The 19192-nt window shown below is 44.4% G+C and overlaps 1 protein-coding gene across 1 annotated transcript in view; it reads left to right on the top strand.

Annotated features, from left to right (window-relative positions):
* Positions 1 to 8150, top strand: part of SLC25A24 (solute carrier family 25 member 24) — an 18395-nt gene extending 10245 nt beyond the window's left edge. Inside the window, exons 8-10 of the mRNA XM_025206500.1 lie at positions 2029 to 2196; positions 3505 to 3655; positions 5313 to 8150. Coding sequence (XP_025062285.1) covers positions 2029 to 2196; positions 3505 to 3655; positions 5313 to 5491 — 498 coding nt within the window. The 3' untranslated portion in view covers positions 5492 to 8150. The remainder of the gene's footprint in view (positions 1 to 2028; positions 2197 to 3504; positions 3656 to 5312) is intronic.
* The last annotated feature ends 11042 nt before the right edge of the window (positions 8151 to 19192 follow it).

The following is a 19192-nucleotide window of genomic DNA, read 5'->3' as shown; positions in this document are numbered from 1 at the left end:
GGGAAAGATTTAGGTAGAGGAGGTGAACTGTGCAGAGGAGGTTAATCAGCTCTGAGTTTCCCTTTAGTATAGGCTTTGTAGATCCACTTGTTATTCCTTCCCATGCTACATAGGACCTGAGAGAATAGTACTGTAGTAACTTCTGTTGGGAATGTAAAAGGGCTGCCTAGTAACTCTTTCTCATCCTACTGTTTGACTACAAGATACAGTATTTTCCTAAAACCTCTAACTCATATAATGCAGCAGAGGTGCTTGTACTGGGGTCAAGATGTTGGGATCATTGTGGATAGCTTTCTGAAAACTTCAGCCAAGTGTTCAGCAGCAGTCAAAAGGACAAATAAAATATTAGGAATGACTAAGAAGGAATTTGAAAACTAAACAGAAAATATGATTGTGCCACACCTATACTTTGTATAGTGTGTGTAGTTCTGGTGTCCCCCTCCCTACATTTCAAAAAGGATTCAGTAGAGGTCAGAAAAGGTACAAAAAAGGAGCAACAAGGATGTTGAGAAGCATGGAAAGGTTTCTATACAAGGGGTGACTAAATAGGCTAGGACTTCTTATCTTAGAGAAAAGATGACTGAGGAGGGGATGTGACAGCAGTCTAACATGAGGAATGGCATGGAGAAGTAAATAGGGATTTACTGCTTCCTGTCTCTCATGCTAATATAACCTGGGGCTGATTCAGTGGAATTGTTAGGTGGTAAGCTTAAAACAAAAATAAATTGTTTTCCCTCCAATGTAATTAGTCTGTGGAACAGTTTGCCATTAGCTGTTGTTGAGGCCAACAGTGATTCAAAAGAAAATTGGATTCATGCAGGATACGTTCACTAGTGGATATTAAACGTGATAGGAGGGCATCTTCTAAAATAGGGCTTCCTAAGGCTCTGAACACTGGAAATTGTAGGAATAGAGGGGCAGGGGGAAGATCAATCTGACTAGGCCCTACATTTTTTTCCTTAGCATCTGCTCTGCCACTATAAAATACAGAGTACAGGGTAGATGGACTTGTTGTCTGACCTTATACAGCATATCTCATATTCTCCGGTCTATTTCAGCACAGACTCACCAGCAGCAAGGTTTGAATCTAACATTAAATGTTGATTCATACTGATAGCTTTCTCATAAAGGGGATAAAAACCAACTGCATTCTGTACTAATGGTGATGGTTTTTAAATGGAGTCATTTCTGTCAGTCCAGTCAAATCATAGATGGCTTCTGAGTACATAGACATTTTGAACTATAAAACAACGTAAATGCTGTATCATAGGTCAAGTATCTTAGTATGTGAGAATGGACAAATTGTTCTACTGTAAAGTACCCCTCTCTTAATACTACCTTAATACTACAATTAAGTGGCTGGTATGGTGCTTCTGACCAGAATAGAAAGCTGAAGTGCCAGCATGAGGGAACTGCCTCCTGTGAGACTTATAATTAGGCCAAATTCCTGCTGTATTCTTCACTTCTGTATGCTAAACTGCTGTGTAGAATCATGTGTACTGTTAAATAGCTGTAGCATGTCAATAGTGAACAAAGTGATCTCTATATATTTTAATTTCCCAGGGTGCCTTGAAGCTTCTTTAATCTTTTTGTTTCATCATTCTCAGATGCAAAATCATGATCCTCAAAGATTTTCAAAGAAATTAGTTCATGTTCCTTCACAGTCCCTACTTTTATGTGTGGTTTATACAATTATTTGTAAACTAGAACCTCAGTTAAAAGTTCAGCATCTGATGTCTTTTGAATTTATTTTTTAAAAAAGTCTGTCTTGTATATAAAAAGGGGATGGGAGGACAGAACACAGCTTTAAGAAATTAATATAGGCTTTCACTGTATTTGACTCTCAAATTTAACTCCAGAGGGAGGTGTTCCTTTTAGAAATAATAAAATCAGTTGTGACCAAACCTTAAATGTAGTTATTACAAGAGCTGGTTTAAGCAGGAAAATGTAAAGAGGTTGTCTTTTGAAACCGTGGTGTAATATGCTAGATATTAGATAATCCTATATAACTGCATTTTTCTCTGTTAGGTTTTAAAGACTAGACTGGCTGTGGGCAAAACAGGACAATATTCTGGGATGTTTGACTGTGCCAAGAAGATTTTAAAACGAGAAGGTGTAAAGGCCTTTTACAAAGGTTATATTCCCAATATTCTGGGTATAATTCCTTATGCTGGCATAGATCTAGCTGTTTATGAGGTGAGTAGATAAGAGATGCAAGTAGAGTAAAAATGTAAACTAACTGTAAAATATACCTCACTTGCTAACATCTGTAACTTGCTTGTTCAAGTGTTTCACTCAACCAATTATAAAACAAACAAACAAAAAGCCCACATTGTTGTAATCCATGCCAGTTTTGAACATCTTCCTCATCTTTATCACATGTTTGGGTTTTTTTCTGGAAGAAATCTACTTTGGGGACACAGAATAGCAGTCTTGGCTTCTCCTGGTTAGCTTCTGTCTCCTTGGAATCACCGAGTGCTCTCCTGGCATGAGTAAAAATTACTCCTATGGATAAAGATATGATTGACTTTTAGGAAGTGGATTTTAGTGACCATAAATTTGGATGTTGGCCATCTAGTGGTTTCAGTGCAACATGTTCATATCCTTCCTAGACATATCTGGCGCCGAGCATGTCCTTGCCTTGGATCATGTTAGGTTACCAAACCCTGCACTATTTTTTTTTCTTTTTTACAATATTTTTTTTCACAGTTCCTCTCATGAGTGAGTGGATTACAGTAATCTGATCCCATCATAAATATGATTTCTCTGACACTTCGGGCTACCATTTTGCTTCTACAAGGAGTTTATGGTGTTGTTTTTGTCCTTTAGAGCCCTAAATAGGACCCCAAAGTTGACCTGGATCAGCCAACATGATTGTGAAAACACACTGGCTTTCTCTCCATATGGTGAAAAGTGTATTTAAAAACACTGTAACACAAATCTGCTAACACAGTAAGCAACACTCATTTTTCCAGTCTAGACAGGGGCTTGGTGGCCCAGTGCTTTCCTTGATGTTATCTATTCTAGAACTCACTTTCCAGCTGTCCCATGGTGTGAAATACCCTGTATTGTCATCCCCTGTACATGGTTCATAGCACATGTATATTTCAGTTGAAAAAATCTAAGTGGAATAGAGGCAGTAAATTTCAAGTATAAATAACCTGATGTTCACAATAAACTTTGAAGAGGCATTTTAATACTAATTTATTTACTACATTTTTTTACTTATTTTGTGTTGCTTGTCATTCAGCCCCAAAGCATTTTTTTCCTCATGGTGCTGAGTGCTCTGTCTGATCAAGCAAAATGCTTAACTTTAGAGAGAAGAATAATGTCACAAAGGTCAGTGGCACATGGTTAAGGGCTTTGGATTGGGCTAAAGTGCTCACTGAGTACATAAATGGAAGCAAATGAATTCTTCAAAATTGTAGCTTACCATGAAGTCTGCATAACTATCTAAAGTTTTATGTACATTCCATGCAAATCCATACTTTATTTTCATGGCAGGCTTTGAAGAATACATGGCTAGAACATTATGCATCAGACTCTGCCAATCCTGGTGTCCTTGTGTTGCTGGGATGTGGTACTGCTTCTAGCACCTGTGGTCAGTTAGCCAGCTACCCTCTTGCACTTATCAGGACTCGCATGCAGGCTCAAGGTAGGTCTCATGGTACCAGTGCCTTGGGCCCCAACAGGAGCAGGGATTTTTATTTAAAGTAAAATAAGACTCCTGAGATATAATCCTTTACTCCAGTGCAAAAAACACCCAGGGTGCAATATCCACTTACTGTCTAAAAACATTCTCTAACCCTGTACCACTTTCTACTCTAATCTATACCTAGAGGTCCTGCACACACCATGAGCAACTGACTTTGCCATCCAAAGCCCCTGCCACCTAATGGCTTCCTCATGCAGTTAGCTCACACAGTGATCAAATGTCCTTTCAATCCCCTCTTGGGGATATTAGCAAATTGAACACCCAAAGCCTCATATTACAAGTTTTAATGACTATTTCAAAGATGATTCTTATCATACCATACCATTCCATTCATAGACTTTTTGCAAATTTAATCTTGAAACACTGTATTCCTTGTTCCCAGCATCTTGTTCAGAAGGCCCTTCCAGGACTTCAGTGGTCTGGTTAGAAACCTCCTGGATTTCCAGCCTAAATTTACCCATGACCAATTTATATCCATTCAGTCTTTTTACCAGTATTATTATTACACTTGTATTTTTTTCTCTCTGTTTTCCTCCAACCATCCCAATGTATTTATAAAGATAATGTATATTCCCTCTCAAAATTTAACTTGTTTATGGAGCTCCAGCCCCAAGCACTATTTAGTAAAAGCAAAACACCCATTTCTTAAAAAAAAAAAAAGGTCCATTAAAACATCAATGAGACCAACTACATGATAGAGGGGACTAAGGAATCTGTGACCACTGAGGAAAATAAGACCACCACTGAAAGATCCAACTGATCCATCTAGATTGGAAGAAGAGAGATGACAGAAATTTATAAAAATGAAATATATTCCCCCAGCAATAGAAGTAAAACAAATGAGACTTGGACAACACATTGCTAGGAATTTGCTCCCTGGGGAGTGTTTCATGGAGGGAGTTTCATAGCCAGGGTCTTCAGCTGATACAGGCCTACTCCAAAACTAGATATAGAGGCCCAAGTCCTCTAAGCTATTCCAGCACCAAAACTCCCTTTTTGGAACAGACTTGCTTGTTGTACTAGAACAGTGATTCTCAATCACAGTGCCATGGCACTTGGGGGTGCCACAGCATCCTTTTAAGGTTGTTGCACAGTATTAGCACTACTAGGTGTGCAAACACCTACATGATTCTCAAGGGGCACATACACAAGTGACAGGTCCCTGAAAATGCTCTACAGCTGTGACGTAACACGTGCATGGCTGCAGAGTGCTTTTAAAATGACTGATCACACAAAAAAATAACCCTGGTCAAATGAGGTATTACATTAAGGTGCTCTAAAGGAGAGCACCTAAGGGAACTTGTGTTCCTTCCAAGGTTATTTTTTTGTGCAGGGGGTGGTGCTACCAGCCCATCCATGCCCCCTGGGCTGTCAGGGGGTGGGGAGGGGAGGGGAGAGGGGAGGGAGCTACAGCTGCTTTGAATGACCAGAGCTGAGGGGGGTGGTGGGAATGGAGTCCCCTTGTCTTGTGGGCCTGTCCCAGCTCTTCAGACCCTAGCCAGACACCTGTATTATGAGTGTTTCTATAAGTTAATGTTTATATAATGTTAATGGAATTTTTGATGGAGGTTGACCTTGTAATTCTTTCCTTTTCTAGCCTCAGTGGAAGGAGCCCCACAGCTAAACATGGTTGCTCTCTTTCAAAAAATAATTTCTGCAGAAGGGGTCCAAGGACTGTACAGAGGCATAACTCCTAATTTCATGAAGGTGCTTCCAGCTGTCAGCATTAGCTATGTGGTATATGAAAAAATGAAGCAAAATTTTGGAATAGCATGAGCAGAAGAAAAAAGGGGAGATGTCTTTACCCCTGACAGGAAGATTCAAACAAATGATTTTTTTTAAATAATTGATTTGTTCTCTTAATTGGGGAATAGATCTTTGTGCAAAAATTCTAGAGCTTTTTCTTTTGTCCTCCCACCCCCAAGTTGGAAGAAACTGCCATTAGTTTCCATCCCACTGTTCCAAAATAGCTAGCAGCCTTGCACTTTAAAAACATGTCCCTGAGTTATAAAAATCAAGAAACACAGCATCTTTAGTCAGTTAGCAGTTAAAACACTATCAGGAAATCATCCACAGTTTAGCTCCGAGCTTTCATTTTCTTATCCCCTTACTGTGTACTTAACTGGGGTGAAGCCTAACTTGGAGAAATTTTATATGCATTTGTATTACAAAATTCAAATTTAACTTGTCCTGCTTACACTGTGAATACTCAACCAATTCACAACTAACCTTTTGTATTTATCTTCTGTAAAGAAAATACTGCTTTTTGGTATATTAAAAAAAAAAAGTCCTATTTAAAGCACAGCACCAAAAACACATTGCTTTAGATGCAGGCAAGAAAGAATAATGCTTAAAAATTAGTCCCGATCATTTTGTTTCCTTGAAGAGAAAACTCTTGGCTTATATTATGACAAATGAACGCATAGGAAGATGTTGCTCCATGGTATAGAATACCTCAAGCTGAGTCAAATCCTATTTCTTTTGATGGTCCAGTTAAGACCTTTGTAGGTTTTTCACTGGGTTGCTTTCCATTTCATTTGTAAATACTGATACTATTAATCAAGACAGTCTTGCTTCCTCTTGCAAACTTTATAGCATCCTAACTCTTGGACCACACTGATTCCAACTCCTCAAGTTGTGAACTAGGAATTGTAGTTTCAGGGTAAAGAATATATCCAGTATTACACTGATGCCACCTTCCTTGCTTTTATACTCATACATTCCTGTTAATACAGTCAGCATAGCCAACAGCTCAGGGATAATTATGATTGCCTTGGTGGGGCTGGGAATGCTTTCCTTGTTAATGCCTTAGAACAAATCCCTTTTTCTTTCCTCAGACAGGTTGAAATCTAAGTATTATCCTTCTTGGTGGAGAAGTACTGTTTATAATCCAAGGCTCACATTCACTCCCATGCCTCTGGACCCACCTCCAAGCTCAGGGTGTGATACTAGCACCAGAAAATGAGACTAGTTTATCTGAGTGGCTGTTAAAGCACACCTCAGGTTTCTCTTATTAACAAGCAAAGATCCCAACAAATCACCCACAGCTTATGCACTTGCTTATTAATGAGTCACCATTTCCCAACTTCCCCTGTATCAGGAATACATATATTTATATATACACGCTTCCTGAATGGCTTCCTCATTTTAAGGCCTGTTTTAGGTGCCTGCTAGCCTGAACATTGGCACAAAGAATTAATTTGTATAAATTCTAGGGAATGGAGTCAGACAGAATTCCATCCTATCCATACCATAGACACAGAGGTAACCTTTGTCATTCCTGAGTTGTTAACAGCTATGTCTCAGTTTTCTGCCTTTGGCTTGCACCCTGAAATTCAGTTAGTTTGAGCAGAACCCATTTGCATACTCAGCCTCATTGTTGTCAGTGCAACCTCAGTGTGACAGCAAGTGGTCTGCCTTGTCTCAACTGTAGCATCAGGGCTATAATTTTCATAAGGACTTGAGCTGTGTCCTTCAAGTAATACAATCTGTTAAAGAGAATCTGTGGTCAGTGCAATTTCCAGCTGCAATGTATTTTCAGTTGTCCCATGTCTGATGTTTTAAAATGGCAGCTTTTTCTGGCTTTAACTTGATCTCAATGGGTCTTCTAGGGCAGGGGTTGTCCTCTAGGGGAGGGGTACTTTGGAGGGCCCTAGCGGGTATGTGTGAGTGGGCAGGGATGGGAGTGGGGTGAGGGCAGTGGTACCCCTGTGGGCTGCGCAGGCACAACCTGGGCAGCTGGACGCATGGGGGAAAGCTTGAACATGGTGGCCGCTGCTGCTTCCCACCACCCTGCGCTGCAGCCTCCCAGCCACTCCCGGCCCCGCCCCCCACCACTCCACATCTGGCTGCGCGCCACCCCCCTCCATCCCCACCCTCCCGCTCGGCGGCTGAGCTACTCTGCTCCACGTCCGGCTGCCTGGGGGTACAATGATCGAAAAAAGTTGAAAACCCCTGCTCTAGGGAAACCTCAATGTTCTGCATTTATTTTAAAAACCAAAGAGTAAATCACTTCACACCAATCATAGTACTTGAGTACCACATCTTTCTGATCTGAATGTCTTTTTCTTTACTGTTTTCTCTGTACTTATATGTGATTTACAAGATCAATCCTGTTTCTCAATCATGTTGTTTGACCGTAACCTTATAGTAGGTATATTTGGTGTGCAATATGAAGATGACCTAAGCAGTGTCTGTCTACTAGATGCTGTCCATTAAGTTAATATTTAAGTGCTATTATGAGTGATAATTGCAGTGGTGATATTTTCGACTTTGGGAGTACATGCAACTTGAATTCTAGCTTCTCACTATGTGCCTTCAAATGGCTGTGTTCAAATTGTATACTTTTAGCCTGTTTAAAAAACAACAAAAACCCTGATGTTTACTTTTATAGATCTGTAAATCTACCAGTTTATAATAAATGTCTTTTTCCTAATCTGGCTTGTGTAACTATTTTGTAGCTCAATAAGGATATGTAAAGGTGACAACTTCCCTTTCCCTCCAGCATGTATGTGTATGATAATGTCAAAATAAAAATAGCTGCTCAGAAAACAAGTATTAAGAACATTATTTGCATGCATAATTTGGAATTTTGGAGTGTTATTTATGGCCTATACTACAGAATCAATGGTTGTGGGACAATTAAGATATATGAGACTATGTAATATCTGGTCACTCTAGTTCCAGGCGTTAACATGGATCAAGGGAGATGATTAAAACCAAGATTTGATGTTGCCTATGCTCACAGATAGAGCTATAGTTTACACATCAGAGCCACTGAACATGTAAGAGTTACTTGACATGGTTGATGGTTGTTATAACTCAGTGCTTTATCCAGCAATCAAAGGATCAATACAAAACTTTTTCAGAGCTGCTGGCTTAATTGTACAGGTCGCAGGGCTAAGCAGTGAGGAAGCAGCCAGAATTGAAAGTTCCTTTTTGAAACCCCAGTTCTTTGCATCACCTCTTCATTACCCTTTTTAAGGCCAATATTTCAGAGAGAAAAAAGTCCCAAATTTGAACAGCTTTTGTCATCTATACCTCTAAACAATTTAAAAAGATTTAGTACTGACTGGTTTCTTATATACTAGGGATGAGTTAAGGACTGTGAATGTGATTCCTAATTCAATGACCATTTTATCATTCAGTTCTATCTGAGAAACAAATATATGAACATTCAGGGCTGTTATGGGACAGACTCAGTCATGACTGCGGAAAAGGATACAAAATGTAGTGCCCACCTGTTTTATGATGAAGTTGGAGATGATGGCAGGAAATTTAATGTTGTTTGTGTATTGATAGTTCTGCTATCTAGCATGAACTTGAATGTTTTGTGAGATGGGACTTGAATATATGATGGAAAAAAATATCAGCTTTTCCTCAAACTAGTAAACAAATTAGTACGTATAAATATATCAGTATTAGGGCTGTCAATTAATTGCTGTTAATGAGCGTGATTAACGCATTAATTTGTGTTTGCGTTATTTTTTTAATGAGCATTAATTGCTGCTGGTACCAGGGGAAAAGTGACTCTTCCACACTCTCTGCTGTGTGCCTGGCTGTGCGTGCTGGGGGAAAAGTGGCCCCTCTTCCTTACTGCTGCTGGGCTGCATGTACGCACACAGAGGCACAGACACCCAGCCAGCCAGCCAGGGTCCTGGGAGCAGACTTGGCAGCTGGATGCAGGTGAATGTATGGGGGGTGGAGGTTGGAGGGCCAGCTTTTGGGCCCCCTAGACCAGGGGTTAAACAATAACAGAATCCCAATTTTTCTATTATTTAATTCTATCATTTATTTATAATTGCTAGTGCCCCTCACTCTGGCCCCCAGCGCCCTGGCCCTGCACTCCGGCCACAAGCACATGCACCAGCCCCTGTGCTGTTGGCCTGGCCATGGAGCTCCCCACTGCCCTCAAAGAGCGCCCCCCCCTCCCAGCCCAACTCCCCTGTTGGAGGGGCAGGTGCCTCACCCTGCCCTTCCGCAGGCCTAGTGCCCAGATAGCTTCCCCCAGTGCCAGCAAGCACCTGCCCCACCTCACACACGTACAAACACCCTAGACCAGGGGTGGCCAACCTGCAGCTCCAGAGCCACATGCAGCTCTTTAGAAGTTAATATGTATCTCCTTGAATCTTTGCACAAGCACACGGTGATGAAATGGAAGCTGGTTACCAAATAATCCCAATTCTTCCCTTGCTGGTCATGTTTTACAGACCTCCAATCATTGCACTCCTCTGTAGGTTCTGTAGTGTACCCACATCTTTCAGGAAATCATGGCAAATGTAGATACTGTACTCCCTCATGCTAAACCAGGTAGAAGGATCACTTCCCATGACTTGCAGATAAGAAAACAAAGTTAAATGTCTCCCATGACAAATAAGGTGAGGGATGGACCTTTTTAATTGTGTGCTCAGATGGTTCATTTCCTATGGCATTTTCCCAAGTGAATTCTCTGTTGCAGATTCCCCTCCAGAGATGGGCCTGCTGGAGCTGATATTTATTAAAAAAGATATCGAGGTAGTTTGTAAATGCAGACTGGTGCTGACTGGGGCTCTTTCAGAACAGGGAGAGCAGGGAACCCTCAGTTCTTTGAGATCTGGGAATGGAAAGCTGAGGGCAGGTAACCCTGCAACGCCCCTGTATACTTTCCCTTTCTCACCCCAGCTCCTGTCTGCCAGTTTTTTTTGGCAGGGGGTTGTTTTGTTTTTTTAAAGAGATCAACTGAAGTGAAACAGTAAAGGAACAAAAGGAGGGGTTTTTTATTTGTTTGTTTTGGGGTGGGGGGTGGGGCTTGCCTCTTCTATCTGGGTCCATTATGACATGTTATAAAATGCAAAAAAATGTTCAAGTAAAAACCCACAAAAGAGAGATTTAAATGGAACTTAAAAAATCCAAGCTGATAGTCCAGATTCCTAAATTGAACTTTCTCTCAAATTAAATTTACTCAGAAATTCTTTCCCAAGAAATGTCAACAGTATCTGCTATAACTCTGATTCATAAAGGAAATTCATTTGAAAATATTAACAGAATTCTGGGTTTTGACTGCCCTATTTTTCCCCTAACATTTCTCTCTTGTACATTTCCCCATGGGGCAAGTCTCCAGTGCAAAAACCTTTATTACCATACTTTTATCACCAAGCTGAAGTTTCCAAAATCAAATGCTTTAAAGCCCCCAAAATGCAAAAGGTCTTGGTGTCTTTGTTTAGGCATCTGTTGCCACATGTAGACAGACTCTGTAATTGATACTTTAATTTGAGGTCTGCATTACTGCAAAATGAAAATCAAGTGGATCAGACGCAGGGAAAAAAGAGACCAATCTATTTCAAAGAATCACAGAGATAATTTGAATGGCTGTTCCCTACCGGAAACAGACTTACAGATTTCAAGGGCACAAAAAGGAAAGAAATATCAAAGGGTGTGAGTACCTTACATGAAAACAGGCTCCAGTTCTTAAGAGCTATTGCAGTAAATGGATTGTGGAGAACATGAACAATCCTTTGTGAAATAAACATGAGTCCCTTAGTAGTGCTGTGTTTCCACCCAGTGGATGCAGAAGCAAGGTGCAGGATTGCTCTGGATGAGGCAGAACTCCAAGAGCCTGTTAAGGGAGTAGCCAGGAAACCTGAACTCTGGTGCTGCTGGTGGCTGTTTCAGAATGGTGAGAGCAAATTATATACTAAAAATAAAAAATTAATAATAATACCTTTTAATTTTATTTTTTAAAATATTTTTGTCTTGACTTGTGTGTTTGTGCTGTATATATACAAGTGATTGCATAATAGCTCAAAATGAAGTCTTTCTTTTGTACATTGTGGGTGGGTATGGGTGAGTGGGTATGGGGTTTGTGGGGAGCTGTGGGGGTATATGTGTGTGTGTGTGGGTACAGTATTTGTGGGGTGTGTGCTTGTGTGGGGGGGAGAGTGTGGTTGTGGGGGTATGTGGGGAAGGGTTTGAGGGTATGTGGGGTGTGAAAGGAAGCCCTCTGCATGTGCCCCCCTGAGCCTACCAGCACCCACCCCCACCCTGCAACAGCCCAGAGCCCATCTGCCCTGCGGCACCTCTCTGCCACCACCAATGGCACACAGCCTCATCCTGCTGAGCCTGCTCCGCACTGCCCAGCCATGGCACATCCTGCCGCCCCTGGGCATGCAGCGGGGCTGGGGCAGCTCCTTCCAGCTGCCACCGCTGCTGGCCACAGCTAGAGGGGGAGGGTGGAAAGTGGCACCTTTCCTTCACCACCTGGGAAGTTCTTGGTGCAGTCGCCCAGAGCCTGTGCCATGCTGGGCTGTGGTGCAGCTTCATCACCACTGCCTCTGGGGTGCCCTGCAGCTGCTCAGCACTGTTACCGTGGCCTTTACATCCTTGTTGGGACTCAGCCTTTCCAGCCTCAGCTCCCCCTCCCCCCACTTGTTTTTCCCCACTTGCTGCTTTCCTTAGCTTAGACCCACTGTGCCAGGCCTGACTTCTGGGTCCCAACCTGAGTCTCACCCTCTCAGATTATGCCCTGCTTGGACTCTTAGCCACTGGTCCTGGTCTTACCTCTCTAGGGCTAGCTCTGCCTTGCCTCAGGCACTGAGCTTGCTCTGGCCCCATCTGGGCCCCTGACCCCAGTCTCACCCTCTAGCGCTGTCTCAGCCCTCCCTGGGCATTGGGTCCCCTGGCCTTTGCCTGGCTCCTGTCCAAGCTAGGCTTTAGTCTTTCTTTTTCTTTCTATGCTTGGATCTCCAGTTCTAAGCCCTGAATCAAAGCCCCTAGCAGGGCTTTAAACACTGGCATGGCCCTGGTGCCCCACCAGGTGTTAAACCCTCAGGCACCCTCCTGTGGCCTCTGCTCACCCCTCCCCTTTCAGCCACTCCCAAACCACTGGTTGAAATTGTAACCCAGGAATAAGCCTTCTGGCAAGAGCAATTAAACCCCATCTAGGTCCAAACATAAACAATGACTCCCTGCCTGCCTAACAAGGCTTCCCTTTACCCCAGACAATGTTCCCTTGTAGGGCACCAGCTTTCTGTTCACCTTCATCAAGCCAGCCCCAGTGCCAGGTAGCAGAGCTTGTGCATTCCCCTTGCTTTGGAGTGCTAGCCTGAGGAGGCTCCAGGGCCAGACTGACCCTCCTGGCTCAGGGCCTGTGTTTATATACTTCCCTGCCCCTGCCCCTGCCCCGTGCTGGTCACATGCCTCCCTGAGCTGCTGCAGTGTTTCCTGATTCAGCTTGCTGGCTTGGCCTCAGGGGATATTAGTGCTGCTGGACCCTGCTGTGCTCCTGTGTAAGGCTGTAGTCCAGTGGTTGTCAACTGGAGGTATGTGTACAGTTAGGGGTATTTAAAAGGCTCATAGGGGGTACATAGAACAGCCCGGCCACATGGAGAGCAGCTGGGTCCAGCTGGTAAGTCTGTTGTGGGGGAAGGGGTGTGGGCGAGGGAGCAGGGCTGGGACAGGGGCTGCCCAGCCAGGGTGGGGCATGGGATGGCTCCTGCCACTATGTGCACCCTGGGAGGGCATGGGGGGCGTGTTCCCCTGCATCTGCGCATGGGGCGGGCTGTAGCTGTAGGCTGGGGCCAGGGCTGTGCTGGGCTCTTTCTGGCAGGGGGGGAGGGGAGCTGGGCTGGGCTGCACCTGGGGCGGGTGGCAGCAGCACTGGGAGGGGCAGTTGGGGGGGGCTACAGTGAATTCTGAAGTGGCTGCAGCACCCGTGCATAGCTCTGCTCCCCTAGTCTCCTGTGGTGAGGGAGGGAGTGGGGCTGGGAATAGGGATGGAGCAGGGGCAGGCGCTGCCCAGCTGGGGTGAAGCATGGGACAGAACCACAAGTGGCTCGTCCAGGGTGCGTGGGGGTGGTAGGTATGTGTCAGGTATCCAGGTTCTAGCCATATTTGTCTAGAGAAAAAAGCAATCAGAGCTTGTAGTAGAGATGATATATTTTATTAGACCAACAAGATTTTTGCAAAAAAATTTCTTTAATTGCAAGCTTTCGGGTACAAACACCCTTCATCAGGCATTGGAGAAAAGATTGCAAAAGTTCTCCTGGGTAGCAATAAAAGTTCATATTTCATAGGATTTCTCTGCTATGAGCCCTGATTGGTTTTTTCCTTTAGACCAATATGGCTGCAACCTGGATACCTGACACATGGAAGATATCGAATTTTAGCCAATTAAAAAAAATGAAATCTGCATATTTTTCCAAGCAGGAAGCAATTGTGACCACCTGAAACCTGAGATTCTGCTCCTGCCTTTGTTTCAAGGTAATTTGCATCATCACAGATACTCACAGGAGGTGAGAGGCTTCATACCAGCTATGAACTGACTACCCAGAGGAGCTTTCCATCTATTGACTCCTCTGTGAAATCCTATGAAATACAAACTTTCATTTCTACCCAGGGGAACTGGGCCCTAGGGTGGGGAGAAGCCGGGCTGCTGTGGCAGGGGGGGAAGCAGTGGGTCTGGGCTGAACCGGTGGCAGCAGGGGGACAGGTAGAGTGGGCTCAGGGCCAACGCAGGGAAGGGGGGTGGGGGAGGAGTGGGCTCAGGCCTGAGGGGGAGAGGAGGCTGCTGCCATGTTGGGGCATGTTGGATCGGACCTGTTGCTCCCCTCCCCACCACAGTGGGCTGGCTTTTCCCTCCACATTGGGCCCACTCCCCAGCCCCTGCATTGGGCCCAGACCCATTCCTCCCCTCCCCCCATTGCCACCACTGAGGCTGTGGCACACCCACTCCTTCCCCATCGTGTCGGGCCTGCTTCTCCCCCCACTGCTGCCGCATCAGCCCTGCAGGCAGTAACAACACAAGGGGGGAGGGGCGGACAAAGGCCAGCACCCATGGCCTCACCCCCCTGTGGCGTCCCAACCCTGTTCCCCGCTCCCCCCCACAACTGTCACTGTCACCTCCAAGGAGCAAAGGGGGTAGGAGAGGGTGAGGCCAGCTCTGGTGGCCTTGCCTCCACCCCCTCCACTCCATTGTTGCCACCCCATTCTGTCCGCTCCGTTGCCGCTGTTCTGTCCCCGCCATCATGGCGGCACACTGCCACCTGTCCAAATGCCTCTTCACACTCTGATTGGCCGTTTGTAAACTTTTATAGTATTAGAATTTATATATCAATATTTTTGCACATATAGGTGAATGGATGAGGAGACCCCCTACCTCTTCTGATTCCTCCTGTTCACTGGTATTTTCAGGTTGAAGAAGTGCAAATTACAGATAAAACAAATAAGAAGATATTGTTTTGCAACCTCCAGGAACACCTGTTTGTCCAGAGCCACAGGCTACCTTCTCCCGTATCAGCCTGTGTTACCTAATATCTTGGGCATGAAAGACCTTCAGGAAATCACATGCAGCACAGACATAAGCTGGCCCAAAAGAGGGACCCAAGGCAGACAAAAGGCAAATTCACTGAAGAATTTGCCCCCAATATGACATATCATAGGTGTTCTCCAGCCAGCAACTGGTGAGAATGAATGAAGCCAAAACCCAAGAACCAAGTACTTTAATATATACATATATTTCTGTGGGTTTTTAAAAATGGTATAATTCTTTTAAATATATCACGTTCATGAGCTTCTTCTGTCTTCTATTAAGGTATTTGGATATGACATAGGTATACTGTGAATACCTGCAGCTACAGACTCAGGAGTGGGTATTCTTGTTTGTTATTCTTTTCAATATAGCAGTACATTACAGAGTTTTGCTATGGTCCTTGTATAATGCCTAGTTATAGTATTTTGGATACACCTTAGGAGCAGCCAAACTCACATGCACCCATAGTATTTGAGCTGTACAGGATAGTTTATGAATGACTTTTTACAGTAGCTGTGTGCATAGGTGAATCTGGGATTTGGAAAAAGGGGATGAAAATGATGTGGTGCATCAGTACATATAACATAATGCATAATTCTATCAAATTAAAAAGAAACTAGAGGCTAGTAGCGTAGGGCTATATTATTCAGTTTAAGATGGCAGCGAAAGCAAATATAACTTTGGTATATCATATATTGTGTATAAAAAACACAACCAATTAGGCAAAAATAATTTAAATATATTCCATTAGTCCTGTAATCATTAGAAGTGGACATCTCTTATTCAAATTTGTAAAACAAAATCTAGCCCTCTTGAGCACCTTGACAGTGCCTCCAGTGATTCACTGAAAGTTATTTCTATACCTGAGTTAATGTTTTTGGCTAGAGTGAAAACCAGTCTTCAGGGCTATGAAATAGGAGCTACATTAAGAGGAGAACTAACAGACATCACAATTAAAGAAGAAAGAATGGCTTAATTAGTGGAACATTAGGACTATTAAAGAAGGAGAGAGAGTCATTAACACCTGTAGAATGAAGAATTTAGAAGGTATCAGATAGAGTATAATGAGCCATGAAGTCAACTGACTCCCTCACTGCTGCCTGAATAGAAATGCTGCCATGAGTGCCAGGCAGTAATTTTACACAGGTGTAGGTTGTAGCCATGTTGGTCTAAGGTCATAGGCAAACAAGGTTCTTTGGGTAAATCTGATTATCTTTTATTAGACCAACTCAAATAGTTGGAAAAATACTTTGGGTGGAGCAGGCATGAAAGGAAGGAGGACCACTGCACCATTCCACCCTCCCTCAGATCTGCCCCTGCTGATAGGGCTTCCATTATACAAGTGGGAATTCCCACAGCTGTGGGGCCCCCAGCTTCAGGAGCGTGCTGCTTGGTACAAGGGGAAGGGCACCCTGCTGCACTGAAATCAGATGTGATAGGTAGAGGTCTACTTAACTTGAGGAGGTGGCTGGCCGATTTTGCAGGGAGATCATGGGGCTGGGCTTCGTATTCATGGTCTGGTCATGGTGTGGGGCCCCCCATGCTTCCAATTGGCTGAGGGCCCGGGGTGCCCATCCCCTCACTGCTGATTGGCTGTGAGGGCTGTCTGTCATGTGGCTCCACCTCTTACCACTGATTGGTTGCAAGGGTTGTCTATCATATGGCCCTGCCCCTTACCACTAATTGGTGCAGAGGGACAGGGCCACATGACAGGCAGCCCTCCCCGCCAATCAGCAGAGAGGGATAGTGGTGGCCATCATCTTGGCCTGTCCTTCTTGGGGGCAGCCCCTTCTCCCTCCTTCACCCCCCGCAGGCAATGCAGCTGGGCTGCAGCACCGTGAGGTCTGCTGGCTTCCTTTGGGGAGCCAGCATTTTATTTTCAGTAAGTTTTCTTCTTCTTTTTTTCCCCACAGATTTCATGGATTTCAAAGACATTGCCTGCTTTTGCAGGCAATGCCAGATTTTGTGTTTTCCCGCGAAATCTGAAAAATCACTATGTTGGTAGGTCTCTAGTGACAGGATCTGATGCAGGATCCCACAATCACGCCTTCTGCCGTGCAGATTTGTGGATTGCATATCAGATCCTATCATGCCTTACCTGAATGTCTAGAGGGGCCCTCAGTTGCTTTCACTTGTACTACAAGCACATTCTTACATGTCCTGTATTTGGATAATGAATGGTTCACATAAATATGTGTGGATCATTGATACTCTTTTGTACTTGCATATTCTGACATGAGGGCCTTTTTTCTGTCAGCATTTGCATTCCTTTGCCTATGAACAAGGGAATGCATTTTTAATGGTGCAGCAAAAGTCATAAACCCACCTAGTCTGGTTTTAATACTTGTAGTAAATTCTGTCAGAAAGCTGTTTCTGCTGTTACTCTTGCCTAGACAATCCTCTGCAAGGCTGAGATTGCAAGTTATACTGGCAAAAGTGTTGTGTGTTCTAATTCTAACCTATCCAAAGGAAAGCAGCTGGTCTGTAGCTTGCACAGAGGAATCAACAGTTGTTATCTGCTATATTTGACTCATAAATATTTGATTTTTGCATTTGCTAGTTGGCCAGAGTTTGGGGAAAGGATCTGCTAGTTTTGCAACATAGAAAAGAAGATTAGTGTAGTGTAGCATTTCTCTTTTGGGAGCTTATACTGTTTTTTCAGTTTTCTTCTCCCCGACTCTAAATCAGTCTCAATCCATCCTTACATCTCCTTGAAGTTATTTTGGCTTGAACCACAAATATTGCACACTGTCCTCATGGGGAATATCTGTCTTAAAAAAATTCCCAGAAACATGAAAAACCTAGTTTTTTATATTCATTATATTACAGAGAAAAATGGCTTTAGGAGCAGTTTATTTTGTTCAGCAGTCTTGCTGATGTTATGGACCGGTAGTTGTTGCTCTGCATGGCTTGCTGGACGGTAGGGGTGTGCAAAGCAGGCCATATTTGATTTGGATTTGGCCCGATTCAGGTGACAGTGATTCAATTAATTGATCTGGATGACTGTCTTGATTCGATTTGGCCAAATCCAAATCTGAAGATTCAATATTGATTCAGAGACTCAGCAATTTGGCCATAGACACAGCTTTAAATATTTTTCTACATACCTCGAGGTACCAGGCATGGCTCGTGAATGTTGAGATGGTGGGGTGGATGAAGCATCCCACAGGAGTGCATGGGGGCCCCCGTGTGCTCGGTGGCGGATCCCCCTCTGCGCTCCCCTGGCTCACGATTGGCCACGGGGGACCCCAGGTGCCTCCCCAAACCCAGCACCAGTCACTGAGCCAGGGGGTGGTGGGGTGTTCCCCACACACTCTGCAGCGGACCTAGAAGTGGACTGGAAGTCAGTGGCGATATGTAGGGGGTGCATATGCACCCCCTGGAAGTGCCAGTGCACCCCCTGACTGGCCACGTTCACCACTTAGACAATGGGCAGGGGGGGCAGGCAGGAGTGCCGGTGCCACCCTGCAAGCGCCAGCCAATTGCTGCGATAGCTGCAGCCACTTCCAGGAGTGGCTGTGGCCTCTTCTGGGAGCGGCTGCAGCAACTGGCCAGCACTTGCTCCCAGAAGTGGCTGCATCTACTCTCAGAAGTTAAGTGGCTGCTTAACGAGGTTGGGCTGCAGCGATCACAATGATCGGCCATAGCGATTGGCCGTTGTGGGATTTCCTGGGGGGCAACCCCCCTGGTCTGCAGGAACCCTCCCACCCCTGGTCTGCAGGATTGCCCCTGGTTCGCAGGATCATCAGCGGGACTGGTGGCAGGGGGGCATGTGCCCCCCTGACTAAGGTGGCACCAGTTGCCCATGCCGGAAGTGCTTCTGGTCCACTTCTGGGCCTGCTGCCAAGCACACTGGGGACCACCCTGCGCTCCCGTGGGATGCTTTATCCACCCCACCATTGCAGCATTCACAAGATGACTGGTACCTTGGGGTATGTAGAAAAAACATTTAAAACTGTGTCTATGTCCAAATCATCAAATCTCTCCGAATTGATTTGGAGGGTTCCAATTTGATTTGGAGAGATTAAAGGGTCTCTTGATTCGATTCAGATTTGGAGATTAGGCTGCTTATTTGGGCTGAATCTCTGTCGAATCGAATCAGCCACTGAAGCTTCGCACAGCTCTACTGGACAGTACTTCATTCATACTAATCATTGCCATAGTATAACACCTTTGGTAGAAAGCAGTGTGAT

The sequence above is a fragment of the Alligator sinensis genome, unplaced genomic scaffold (genome assembly GCF_000455745.1).
Source record: "Alligator sinensis unplaced genomic scaffold, ASM45574v1 scaffold535_1, whole genome shotgun sequence".
NCBI classification, from domain to species: Eukaryota; Metazoa; Chordata; order Crocodylia; family Alligatoridae; genus Alligator; species Alligator sinensis.
Note: the sequence above shows the minus strand (reverse complement) of the source record. Positions and strands in the feature narration are given on the sequence as shown.